At 42.0% G+C, this 13,245-nt stretch overlaps 5 protein-coding genes across 5 annotated transcripts; 3 read left to right on the top strand and 2 right to left on the bottom strand.

Annotated features, from left to right (window-relative positions):
* The first annotated feature begins 230 nt into the window (after positions 1-230).
* LOC131281196 (MIP18 family protein galla-1) lies at positions 231-1,033 on the top strand. Its single transcript, XM_058310456.1, has 2 exons — positions 231-757; positions 830-1,033. The coding sequence occupies exons 1-2, from the start codon at positions 334-336 to the stop codon at positions 925-927; spliced, it is 522 nt and encodes a 173-aa protein (XP_058166439.1). The 5' UTR covers positions 231-333; the 3' UTR covers positions 928-1,033.
* Positions 1,034-1,434: 401 nt separating this feature from the next.
* On the top strand, positions 1,435-4,116 carry LOC131282263 (maternal protein exuperantia-like). The gene is made up of 5 exons (XM_058311677.1): positions 1,435-1,640; positions 1,728-2,475; positions 2,563-2,947; positions 3,020-3,255; positions 3,350-4,116. Exons 2-5 carry the CDS (start codon positions 1,740-1,742, stop codon positions 3,757-3,759), a joined length of 1,767 nt encoding a protein of 588 aa, XP_058167660.1. The 5' UTR covers positions 1,435-1,640; positions 1,728-1,739; the 3' UTR covers positions 3,760-4,116.
* A 496-nt stretch (positions 4,117-4,612) lies between these two features.
* Positions 4,613-7,391, top strand: LOC131282731 (maternal protein exuperantia-like). The gene is made up of 5 exons (XM_058312265.1): positions 4,613-4,803; positions 4,891-5,638; positions 5,728-6,112; positions 6,185-6,420; positions 6,515-7,391. Exons 2-5 carry the CDS (start codon positions 4,903-4,905, stop codon positions 6,922-6,924), a joined length of 1,767 nt encoding a protein of 588 aa, XP_058168248.1. The 5' UTR covers positions 4,613-4,803; positions 4,891-4,902; the 3' UTR covers positions 6,925-7,391.
* A 774-nt stretch (positions 7,392-8,165) lies between these two features.
* LOC131282730 (small integral membrane protein 14) lies at positions 8,166-8,895 on the bottom strand. The gene is made up of 4 exons (XM_058312264.1): positions 8,762-8,895; positions 8,633-8,678; positions 8,412-8,560; positions 8,166-8,325 (listed from the first exon to the last, which is right to left on the bottom strand). The coding sequence occupies exons 1-4, from the start codon at positions 8,831-8,833 to the stop codon at positions 8,287-8,289; spliced, it is 306 nt and encodes a 101-aa protein (XP_058168247.1). The 5' UTR covers positions 8,834-8,895; the 3' UTR covers positions 8,166-8,286.
* A 1,817-nt stretch (positions 8,896-10,712) lies between these two features.
* Positions 10,713-11,822, bottom strand: LOC131294736 (uncharacterized). The gene is made up of 3 exons (XM_058322781.1): positions 11,729-11,822; positions 11,361-11,659; positions 10,713-11,267 (listed from the first exon to the last, which is right to left on the bottom strand). Exons 1-3 carry the CDS (start codon positions 11,820-11,822, stop codon positions 10,713-10,715), a joined length of 948 nt encoding a protein of 315 aa, XP_058178764.1.
* Between the last annotated feature and the right edge of the window lie 1,423 nt (positions 11,823-13,245).

Here is a 13,245-nt window from a genome sequence, read left to right as displayed (position 1 = left end):
TACACCTTGGGAATGCGTTACGAGCGCTACGAAACGCATTTTCTTTTCTCCAAAAGAATTTTTGAGAAAATAAGTCTAATTGTTACAATAACAATTTTCAGTTGTTCACATGTTGCATATTTGAAATTATTATCCATATCTCTCATGAGTACTATGAAATGTAAAAACAGCTGATTTTTTAACTAAAAAGTGTAACGCCAACCGATTTGACGTCTTGCGAACGTAAACAAAGCACTTTATCCAGGCATTACAATACTTTCCAACAAGCTCGAGAGTCGTAATGCAAAACTTGTAGTAATTTGTTGAAAATCGTGTACCTTCAGTGTTTCAGTGATGCTTTCATTTTTCCGCAAAAAAACTTCCGACGATTTGACCGTGTCGTCATCGAATGGTAATGCTAATGCGAAGGTTGGAACCGGAATAGTTTCCAATGGTCCATCGCTGCAGGAACTCGGTTACCGTAACTCGAACGACCTCAAGGAAACCATATACGACTTCCTTCGCACAATTCGGGATCCAGAAAAACCAAACACCTTAGAAGATCTAGGAGTGGTCTACGAAGAGGGCATTTTCGTGAAGGAGCCCACGGCCGGGAATGTCAACGTTGTACGTGTCGAGTTCAATCCAACCGTTCCGCACTGCTCGCTGGCTACGCTAATCGGATTGTGCATACGGATCAAAATCGAACGAAACATCAACCATAATCTAAAGTTAGACATCTACATCAAAAAGGGAGCCCATTCGACGGAGGATGAAAGTGAGTATAATGGTAATTAATCACGGCCGATTTATCACGCACGTATTTAACGCGTCATTCCGATATTCGCAGTTAACAAACAGATCAACGATAAAGAGCGAATAGCGGCTGCCATGGAGAATCCTAATCTGAGGCAATTGGTGGAAAATTGTATCAAAGAAGAAGATTAAAAGACTGAATAGCAGAGAAAATATGGTTGATGCGGGACGTTTTCGTAGTAGCTTGATCGTTGTGTAATGTACATGAATCGTTAATAAAAAAAATACTGCGCAATTTTCCTAACTACTTTCAAACAAACGAGTAATTCCTTTTCTTTTACTAGAAGTAATGCAATGAAACGAGAATCGTTTACCAGTTTTGTTTGCTTTTCGGCGCAGCATTGGATTCTATTCCTCTAGCACAATTTCAACTAGAAATGACTGTTTCTGAAAAAGGTCATAATCTGCTACCCTAGTGTCATTGCACTTGCCAATGCAAAAAAAATCATCAAGGCTCAAAGATTACTTTGTTCTTTTGTACAGAGTAATATTTCATATGTGTAAGTATTCCAGCAAGGCTCGTCAGGATTAATTTTATGGAAACTTATAATGCTTTCTCTTTTCAGTATCCAACATCAACATAAAACAACGTAACCGATGGCCGTGATCTATACTAAACTGTGATACTTTAGCTGCAATTGGATCAGAATCGTTTCATCGCTCGAAGAAGAAACATCCAAGTGAAATCTCTCTCGAAGAATTTCATATCTGAAAAACCTATTTAACCTAATATCTGCAAAGAGTTTAGTTCAAAGCCACGTGTTGTGCCAGATCTTTTTTTTAAGAAAGCCGGGCGACAGTTTTGTTGGAATTTAACCAGTGCTTAACTCGAAGAACGGTCAAAGGTAAGATCATAGTTCACATAGACTGTTCAACGATCTATAAAATTGCCTAATTCGTGTCTTTAACTCGGTGTAACATATTCAACAAAGAACGGATAGAAAATGGTAGTCGGTTTGGATGAATCAAAGGTGGATGTCGAAGAACAGCTTTGTGACGAAAGCAGCTTCGACGAGTGCGACACGCCGGCTGGTGTGTTGTCCTCGAAGTTCGACAAAACCGATGTAGGGATCAATGTGAATCCGCTGCCCTACGGCAAGTACACTTTGATTGGTATCGATATTGATACGACGGGTCGTAGACTTATCGACGAAATCGTCCAGATCTCGGCCTTCACGCCAGAACGACAGTACGCGCAGTACATTATGCCTCTGATGAACCTGAACCCGGCTGCCCGCCAGCGGCACCAGGTGAGGGTGATTACTGTTGGATTTTTCCGCATGCTGAAGAGCATGCAGACGTACCGCGTCATGAAGACCAAGATGGAGATTCAGGCATTGAATGAGTTTCTCGACTGGCTTGAGGAGCGCCTTCGCGAGGACGAAGGATCCGACGGCATAGTGCTGGTGTATCACGAGCAGCGCAAATTTGTTCCATACATGGTCATCGAGGCGCTGAAGAAGTACAAACTGCTCGATCGGTTCACCGCATCGGTCAAGTCTTTCGCTAACGGCTTCAAATTGGCCGAGGAAAAATGCAGCAAGACGATCAAGTATCTATCGATCCGTCAGTTGGCGAAATTAGTGTTGGACGAAAACGATGGAGCCCGCGATGGATTCGAAGGAAACGCTGCGTATCGTGCAAGGATGGCTTTCGAAATTTCGAGACGTTTGGCTACTGGTAGGTACGATGGCGGCCCCGCCATCTTGTGGTCATCAAATGCGTTCAAAATGGTTACCGTGGTATTGGATATTTTTCGATTTTAAGGTGAACCGGGAGGAGCTACGGAATTCGCTACTCCTGTTTCTTCGCCAACCGAGACGGAACCGGACTATTCTACCTTGGACACGAAAGAAAATTCGGACCCATCGACCACCGAAGCAGATAAGAAGGATGATTGTACTGGACAGTCAACGGCTGACAAGACGGAGCATGTGGAAGCCGTCGTGAAGCAAGAGGAAGTTTCCGTTTCCCCTTCTACAAACGCCCTTACGGAGGAAGAGCGTGAAAAGATGTGTACCGTGCTTTGCGACTTTTCATCTCCCATTTCTTCTGAAATCTCCGAGCTTGACGAACAGGAGAAGATCCTCGTGCGTCAAAATTCATTGAGGCCGGTATTTTTGCTCTACTTTAAGACGACAATCTACCATAGGTAAGTCAACTTTTAGTTCGACTAAAAACTAAGTGATCATTCTTTTATAACCGTGTCTTCATAAATTCGCAGGGTTAAGGCTGTAACGTATAGACGAGTGCTGGCCGAATTTGGTTATGACTACGAATCTTTGCGTCAAGCCTGGCAAGAGAATAAGCGGGAGGCGCTGGAGGGAATCGTCGGCAAGATTGAAGAGTTGAAGGAAGACGAGCGTACAGAGCTTGTGGAACTTCTCGACTGTCATTACGATCCGGAAAAGCAGGCTTTCAAGCCTATTGTGAAACGCAACAAGCGCCATTCTTCTAGAGGTAAATTCTAATTTACATACAGTTTCCGCCAATCTCCCACCTAAAATGCCATGTGAATTCTCTAAATCGTTCAATTTTTTAAATTTTCATTTAGGACGTCCATTTTTTGCAAACAAGAATGGAAACGTTCCGCAAAACCAAAATGGAAACAACTCTCAGATGGCTAAGGAAAACAGGAAACCTTTCCGCCAATATGGTAATCAGAACGGAAACCATAATGGAGGCAATCATATGAACAATAGCAACGATGGCAAACCCCAGCAATACTTCAATAATCAGCAGTACAACCAAGGATCACCGCAATCGGGCATGGGAAATGGAGGCTCTCCCGGAAAAGGCTTCCGTCAACGTAACATGCGTCGCCGTCGTGGTGGAAACAACCAGCAGAATAATAACGGACAGAATCAGCAGCAACAATTGAAGAACAATCATGGCAACCAGCAGCCGTTCCCTAATTCGAACCGTCATCATCATAATTATCAAACTGTTCCGGTACACGGCTAGGATATACTAGATGATAGTGATTGGAAATTTTGCTGTCTAGAACAGTCAGGTACTGATCTTAGAGCTTGTAGTCAAGAAAGGGAGCAATTTGAATCATTTTTAACAGAATGTATAATGAATTAGAGTAACACTGCTCGATTAATTTTATTCAGCGAGGGAACCCATTTTAAAATAGTTTAATTTCCATGATATTGTTTTGAGGCTCGTATGAATGCACATTCTTCATGTCTGCTGAGCAGGTGCTTTATTGGCAACCAATGGTGAAAACCATGAATTATACTTAGATTGTATGATATTAATAATTGATGGAAGGTACTGAACCTAACGTATTTCTTCTGTGAAGTTATGCTTTGATGATGATACCAATATATATTTGTTGCATAAAAATTGTGTGTTTTTATAAACGACCAGGTTATGGAAAGTTGAGAAGTTTTACAATAATTTCATATTGTTCTAGCAGCTTTCGACAACATTTTAAAACGTTTGATGGCTTAGAAAAAAGCCAAACTGCGTAGATGATTGATCAGGAAAATCAATGTACTAAGATGAATATATTGCTTAGATTATCGTTGTTGGGGAAGGTTAAGTTTCGATTTAATTTCTTGATCATCAATTTAAAAGCAATCGTTTTATAAGCTGTTTTATTCCATTGGATGAAACTTTATAGATTAATAGGGGAACTAGTTATGTAACTTGAAAAAATACTAAAGTAGGATTCGAGCATTGCATGTTGCTATAAAATCTATCACATGAAAAGGATTCTATAGTCGTCCTTTTCTCAAATGATGTACTCATGAGTTACTATAGTAACAAATTGTTCAGCTCGAACGGATATGAGATCATCTTCACCCGTACCTGATCATTTCTAGTTGAACATTCAGCAGAGAAGCATCTAAGTGAAGCCGTTTGGAAGGAAAAAGTCCTTTAATAACCTCAAAAAGACTCCGTGAAATTAAATAGTAGCCACGTGCTGTGACTTTTGCAGGTGAAAAGCGATAGTTTTGTTGGAATTTAACCAGCACTTAATTCGAAGAACGGTCAAAGGTAAGATCCTAGTGCACATTGACTGTTCAACGATCTATAAAATTGCCTAATTCGTGTCTTTAACTCGGTGTAACATATTCAACAAAGAACGGATAGAAAATGGTAGTCGGTTTGGATGAATCAAAGGTGGATGTCGAAGAACAGCTTTGTGACGAAAGCAGCTTCGACGAGTGCGACACGCCGGCTGGTGTGTTGTCCTCGAAGTTCGACAAAACTGATGTAGGGATCAATGTGAATCCGCTGCCCTACGGCAAGTACACTTTGATTGGTATCGATATTGATACGACGGGTCGTAGACTTATCGACGAAATCGTCCAGATCTCGGCCTTCACGCCAGAACGACAGTACGCGCAGTACATTATGCCTCTGATGAACCTGAACCCGGCTGCCCGCCAGCGGCACCAGGTGAGGGTGATTACGGTTGGATTTTTCCGCATGCTGAAAAGCATGCAGACGTACCGCGTCATGAAGACCAAGATGGAGATTCAGGCATTGAATGAGTTTCTCGACTGGCTTGAGGAGCGCCTTCGCGAGGACGAAGGATCCGACGGCATAGTGCTGGTGTATCACGAGCAGCGCAAATTTGTTCCATACATGGTCATCGAGGCGCTGAAGAAGTACAAACTGCTCGATCGGTTCACCGCATCGGTCAAGTCTTTCGCTAACGGCTTCAAATTGGCCGAGGAAAAATGCAGCAAGACGATCAAGTACCTATCGATCCGTCAGTTGGCGAAATTGGTGTTGGACGAAAACGATGGAGCCCGCGATGGATTCGAAGGAAACGCTGCGTATCGTGCAAGGATGGCTTTCGAAATTTCGAGACGTTTGGCTACTGGTAGGTACGATGGCGGCCCCGCCATCTTGTGGTCATCATCAAATGCGTTCAAAATGGTTACCGTGGTATTGGATATTTTTCGATTTTAGGTGAACCGGGAGGAGCTACCGAATTCGCTACTCCTGTTTCTTCGCCAACCGAGACGGAACCGGACTATTCTACCTTGGACACGAAAGAAAATTCGGACCCATCGACCACCGAAGCAGATAAGAAGGATGATTGTACTGGACAGTCAACGGCTGACAAGACGGAGCATGTGGAAGCCGTCGTGAAGCAAGAGGAAGTTTCCGTTTCCCCTTCTACAAACGCCCTTACGGAGGAAGAGCGTGAAAAGATGTGTACCGTGCTTTGCGACTTTTCATCTCCCATTTCTTCTGAAATCTCCGAGCTTGACGAACAGGAGAAGATCCTCGTGCGTCAAAATTCATTGAGGCCGGTATTTTTGCTCTACTTTAAGACGACAATCTACCATAGGTAAGTCAACTTTTAGTTCGACTAAAAACTAAGTGATCATTCTTTTATAACCGTGTCTTCATAAATTCGCAGGGTTAAGGCTGTAACGTATAGACGAGTGCTGGCCGAATTTGGTTATGACTACGAATCTTTGCGTCAAGCCTGGCAAGAGAATAAGCGGGAGGCGCTGGAGGCAATCGTCGGCAAGATTGAAGAGTTGAAGGAAGACGAGCGTACAGAGCTTGTGGAACTTCTTGACTGTCATTACGATCCGGAAAAGCAGGCTTTCAAGCCTATTGTGAAACGCAACAAACGCCATTCTTCTAGAGGTAAGTTCTAATTTACATACAGTTTCCGCCAATCTCCCATCTAAAATGCCATGTGAATCTAAATCGTTTAATTTGTTTTTTCATTTTCATTTAGGACGTCCATTTTTTGCAAACAAGAATGGAAACGTTCCGCAAAACCAAAATAGAAACAACTCTCAGATGGCTAAGGAAAACAGGAAACCTTTCCGCCAATATGGTAATCAGAACGGAAACCATAATGGAGGCAATCATATGAACAATAGCAACGATGGCAAACCCCAGCAATACTTCAATAATCAGCAGTACAACCAAGGATCACCGCAATCGGGCATGGGAAATGGAGGCTCTCCCGGAAAAGGCTTCCGTCAACGTAACATGCGTCGCCGTCGTGGTGGAAACAACCAGCAGAATAATAACGGACAGAATCAGCAGCAACAATTGAAGAACAATCATGGCAACCAGCAGCCGTTCCCTAATTCGAACCGTCATCATCATAATTATCAAACTGTTCCGGTACACGGCTAAAATGAGCGAGATTATAGTAAGTGGAAATTGGAGCACTCTGGAACAGTCAGGAATTGTCCCGAGAGTTCGATGGCAAGATTACGAGTAATTTGAATAATTTTTAATATGTATAAGGAATAAGATTAGCGCAGTTAGAGCACTGTTTCCATCGGTGGCATAAACATGTAACTTTATGCTGTTACTCGGACGTATTTCAGTCAGAAGCAACTTTCTGCTGGTGATAAGCCCGCTTAGTAGTTTAAATTACATCATACCGCAGTGAGACGACTCGTGCTAAGGCAATATTTCAATTACTACTGATCAGAGGATTTTAAAAGAAGCTAACGCAATGAATTATGTAATTATTGTATAATATGAGTAATTAATGGAAGGTTCTACATGCAAGGCGTGCTTCAGGAAAGCTCTGCTCTTATGTAGATACCAGTACATGTTTCATCACGAAACATGTTATTTTATATTCCCGGAATCGGATGAATAAAAAACGAAAATGTTTCATAATTGTGTGTTTTACATGACAAAATGCTTGATTTTATTCATCCATAATGAACTGGAAACTGCTTTCCTCTATCCATTTGAACTATAAACGATCTCCTATAGTTTGTCTTTTGTACACATTTCGGAACATCAACCACCGTTGATAGGAAAGAGTCAAGAAAAAGTTGTGTGGAATAATTGGTCTATCTATGATTTAGCTTCGTATAAATATTTCGTGCAGCAAAGACAAAAATAAACACAGACATGTTTAAATCACATCATTGACCAGAAACATTTTACGGGAGATGGTAATAAAAGAATTGAATAAAAAACTGAAACTGTTTAGTAATGTTTAACAAAATAACAGAACAGTAATAATAATTAATATCACCGGAAACAAATTGATACCACAAGATACATTTTGAGATGCTAGCAAACGCTTAGAATAGGTTTTGATTTTAAAAAATTATTAATTACTGAAAAAGGAATCTTTGAAGCTAAATAAAAATAAAATAAATGTTTTGTGCTGATCCGCCTTTCAATAAAAATTGTGAATAGATTGGCATTTAGGAAGTGTTGTTACGAAGCCGCTATTTGTTTCCTTCTTTTGTTTTTACGATGGGCTTTTGCCACATTTAAGTTCAACTTTAGATACTGGGAAACATACGTTAAATTGCAAAGAATTGGTTTAAGTAACAACACATTAGGTTGCTATCAGTTGCGTGTGTGTGTTTTTAAAGGTTTCAATGCTCGTTGCTCGTAGCAGGAAAGGGAAAATAAAATGCGCTATACGTTAAAACCAGAGCGCTCTGTCTTCATCGTTAGTGCTGCGGAGGAATGCCTCTATATCCATTTGTGCGTTTCATTGGCGAGAGACCATCAATTCTTTCAGGATACCGAAGGTGGTGCACCATCGTTATTGGGTCCCTGTTCAAATTATGCAGAATTATTATTAATAATTTCTAGTGGCGGATACATGGAATACTTTTCAAAGGCAGGTTTCGATAACTTACATCGTTTGATGGAGGTGGTAGTGCTTTGTTGAGGTCATTTCCTCGTCGGAGAGAAGCCGGTCTCATCACATACATAACAGCCATAAAAATCAACGCCACGATTATTAGAAAGAAGTTAATTCCTCCATTGACCTCTGGGAGACTGGGAACTAATTAAAAACGATTAGCAATTCGTAAACACTATTTAACTGTTTAGGTATGTCGAGATTGGGTTTACTTACGATCGGTGCATTCGCTGTCGTTGCAATGTGACTGCCCCTGTCGAAGCTGAAACGCCGCAGGAAACATAAACATATTATCTGAAGATACAGGTTTTAGCACTCTTTAATCTATTGGAAGAAAAAACTTACCAACGACAATAGTCGCCGCATCGCAATTTCATGGCTCCAGAAACATTCACAAGCGTCGAATTCGTCTGCCATTGTTTACAATGTAGATAACAGGGTACTGGATATGAAAACTGGAGTGGAAGTTGTTCGCTTAGTAATCGACGTAGACTGAAAAGGGTAAGATGGATTAATATTTCACAACGGCTGCACAGGAAATGTTTAGAATCTTATGCTGCCACTATTCACGCAACGTAAATAATAGTATACTACCAAGCACTGTGATTACGAAAATGCACCACCCACATATGACTCGACCAACGTTAGAAGACGATGGTAAACACTTACGTGGTGTTCTCACATTCGCGAAACTTGACACCGCTTGTAAGTCGTAGTTGGTATTGGTATACAAGTGATCACCGTAAAATGCGATCGTTATTGTTGTGAACCAGCCAAATTTGATTTGCACAAAGAAAACAGTACACCCGGAGTGTTCAGCAATAGTTGTTCCCCTTATCAGTACACTCGGTGGCCTTTCCACACGACACTTTCGTTAGCAATACTGACTTGACTCCCAATTTGCAGGCGACTTTAGAGACACTTTCCCGATGTACGGAACCAGTGATATCACCACCCGTCTACTAAGCAAACCGGATTGTACCGTAACTGCTCCATTCGCAAAGGAAAGACCAATACTATAGTTTGTCGCAGGCCTGGCTCTGGTAGACAGCTGACAATAAGCGCTAGACGGGTTTTCTTTTTTCTTGGATACAGATGTGACCTTTCTTTCAGCGTCACATATTTACATTCTTGGAGTTACCTTGCCTCACTGGCCAGCGAATTGCGGGGACGACTGTTTGAAAACAGAAATTTGCTAATGTGGCAATTTCGAGGGGCGACCTATGTTCCGCAGCACGATAGAAGAGACTGAAGTGCGCGGAGTGAAAAAATATGTAAAACAACAAATAAGAAACGACAGTGCGACCAGCTGTCAAAACATCAACAAAGACTTGCTGTCTCGCTTGCGCAAGGTTGATATTGCTTCGTTCTAATTACCTTGCGTCGGGCAACGTGAATCGGTAGAATTTAAAAATCTCGGTCAAAGCTTTGTGCAAACCGGTAAAAAAAAAGTTAATTTAATAAAACAACCTGTTTTTATGCTAAAAAACTTGCATATTTATGATTGAATTATTTTCATACCTCACTCATGCTTTTACTACCCCGTAAAATCGAGAATTTAGCCAATTTTTAAATTTTGTGTATTTATCTCTAGTTAATGTAAAATTTCAATTTCATTCTACATGTAATTTACTACCAACTATTAACGCTCGAAACACTTTTCGCAAAAACACACCGTCTGGCGACCGCAGACAGTTTATAAAGCCATGCGCACCCTGACTCATCCCATCAGTGGTGTAGGTTCAAAGTCCAACTGACATCGGGATTTCCAAGATGGAACAAATAAAATAAAACAAAATGATAATATTAAACGAAACACTTTATGCAAAAGAACACCGTCCGGTAAAAGTACAACCCCAGATAGTTTATAAGGCCATGCGCACCCTGACTCATCCCATCAGTGGCGTAGGTTCAAAGTCCAACAGACATCGGTTTGTTTCAGACACAAAACAGTTTCTAGACAATATCTTGTAAGTACAAAATTTATTTATAAATTTGTTTGGTCAAAAGCTTTAAATAAAATAATCACCATAGTAGTTCGTGTTGCCGGTATACTACCCCCAAACAACGACTGATAATATTATGGCGATATGTATGATAAGATAATGTTACGTGACGTATAACTGATCTAGACTTTGCAAGTAATTGACCACGGTAGGACATGGCTTGACAAATTACCATCAGAAAGAACATGTTTCTTTACCTCCATTCACAAAGGCACTAGATTCTAGTCAGTTCATTGAAGATGCATGGAATAAATAGTTTATCTTATGAGGAACGTGTACCTTAAACATTTTCAAAGTTTTTGTTCTTTGGCAGTTTTGTACGCGGCCACATCTCGCACGATCTGCGCCAGGTCAGCAAAGGCCCCAATGTAGTAATCCGGCACCATATCGCCGGCGTAATTTTTCAGATCAACTTCCTTGACCCCGCCAGTGCCAACCAGTAGTGTTTGATAGTTGGAAATGCTGCCAAACTTCACATCCAGCTCGGGCTGATCGCCAATGAACAGCACCCGACGGGGATCCTCAACCGGTAACATTCGCTTCAACACCTTACTCATGGCCACGCCTGGTTTAGCCAACATGATGGGCTTCATATCGGTGATATCCTGCAGTATGTCCACGTAGTATCCCGGCCCCAGCAGGCGCATTTTTGGACCGAGCGGCAAAACTTTATCCATTGCTCCGGCGATAAACCAGCAATCTCCTTGCTGCATATACAGCTGGGCTCGCAGCAGTTTGATATAGTTGCAGTTGTAGTCAAAGTCCACAATGACAGCTTTGACCGGTTGTTTATCAGCAATAACCTGCCCTATCTCAGCTACCGATTCATTCATGGGTTGTTCTGGCTGAAAGGATGCACACACAGGTTGTTCGCGGGGGGAAAAATAAAAACGTGAGTTGTCGGCAGTTTGGTCACCAACGCAATCATCCTTACTTACCCCGTCGAGCACTTGAAAGCCTGCGTCACGAAGACATTTCTTAAAATGTTTGCTTCCTATCACGTAGCACAGTGAGTCAAATCCGCGTTCCTTCAAGAAAGCGATTACGACCTTTGCCGGGTGAACTATGTCTTCTTCGGTGACGGTAAAATCAGTCAGCTTGTCCAGCTTCCCTTTGTAGTCATCCATGGCGCGGACACTGTTGTTCGAGACGAATGCAATTTTCTTCCCAGCCTTCCGTAGCTCCCTGATGGACACGTCAACCCCTTGGAATGGACCCTGCAGCAGCCACAGCACACCTCCGAAAAGAACGCGTGAAACATTAACCAACACGTTTTCGCACACAAGAAGGGGATGTTTTTTCTTACCATCGCAGTCTGTCTGAACCATGTCGAAGGAGTTGAGAAACTCCACCTTTTCTTCGATCGGAAGCTGGGCGAGAAGTTTCGTCACTTTTGCCATTTCACTGGGTAAATGTTTCGAGCACTTTACAGATCGGGTGCTTTTCTATTTGGGGTACGGCGTTGTGCGCCACTGTCGGTTTGCTGGATGTTTGCAGTAAGACAAGCCGGTACTAAATGACTCAACAGCACGCGCTACATTGCCATCGTGCCACGAGCTTGATGCTTATATTTCTATCTCAATCGCTTCTCTGGAAGAGAGATACTCGGCGTCTTCCATAAAGTAAAGTAAAGCTGGGCAAAAGTGCGCAGCTAATGTTTGGGGAGTCATATCTCACTAGCATTTACAACAGTATTTACAACAAAGCCAATTAATTGTTTCAGTAAATAATCTTCAATTTGGTTGCTTAACATTTAAGGAACCAGTTTACAAATAGTAAATAAAAGAGGATTACATTAAACACGTGCTGCAATTTGCAATTTGGAAGCGCAATTTTACCCCATCATACTCGGTGTTTATTTCGCTCTCATGAGAACATTTAGTGGTTATATAACTAGAAGGCTTTATGCTATTTGTATGCAATTTTCGACGTTATTTAAAAAACAAATGAAACCTTTTATCGAAAAATAGCTGGTTTTTAGGCTTATCACATATAATTTTAGCAGAAATGACATATTTTAGCTCCCCTTCATGTTTCTCTCTTGATAAGGGATGTTGCAAAGGTGGAGCGTAAGAGAACGGAGAGAGTTGCCGCAAACTGCGTTCGCGGAACACAAGACCGTACAAGAAAACGTGGTCCGAGGAAGCGCCAAGCAATTCAAAACGGCAATAACAAGAACGTTAACGGACGAATCGAGCACGAAGAAAGATTTTCGCGCCTTTCGTTTGAACGGCCGCATGTGCTCGGGTTGATGGCAGTGTCGGACGTTCGGATCCTTTTGCAGCAAGCACACTATAAAAGGACACGCCAGCCCGCAGCCAGTCGCTAGTTGTGTGGCAGCAGGCAGTCGTCCCGTTTGGCAGGCTGGCTGGAATCCAGATCCGCAAATCTGGTGCGTTTGCTAGTCAGGTGCATAAGAACCGGAGTGTCCAGAGTTTTTCATGTAGCAACAGAGGTTGTGAAGACACACAGACACACAATTAGCAGCACGGGAAGTAAGCGTAGTTTTGGCAGCAAAGAATCCGAAGAAACGGCTGAGGTCGAAAAATGTGTAACTCCGTCGGTCAACACTTTTGGCGATTGGTGGCGTGGATAGTTGAGTGACGGTTTCTTCCTTCAACTAAACTCATACAGCTGGCTGGCACCTTTTTAAGGAAATCACCTCTCAAAGTAAAATGCCATCCTATGTAGTGATGATAGCTTAACACAATCCGTAGATTCAAGCATCAAGAAAAAAATAATTGTTGAGGAAAGGTGAAAGAAGCCTCGCATCCCTTGTCGTGTGTTGCACTCGAGTTTGGTTGTACGAAGGAACGGATTGAT

The sequence above is a fragment of the Anopheles ziemanni genome, chromosome 2, assembly GCF_943734765.1.
Source record: "Anopheles ziemanni chromosome 2, idAnoZiCoDA_A2_x.2, whole genome shotgun sequence".
In the NCBI taxonomy this organism is placed as follows: Eukaryota; Metazoa; Arthropoda; class Insecta; order Diptera; family Culicidae; genus Anopheles; species Anopheles ziemanni.
Note: the sequence above shows the minus strand (reverse complement) of the source record. Positions and strands in the feature narration are given on the sequence as shown.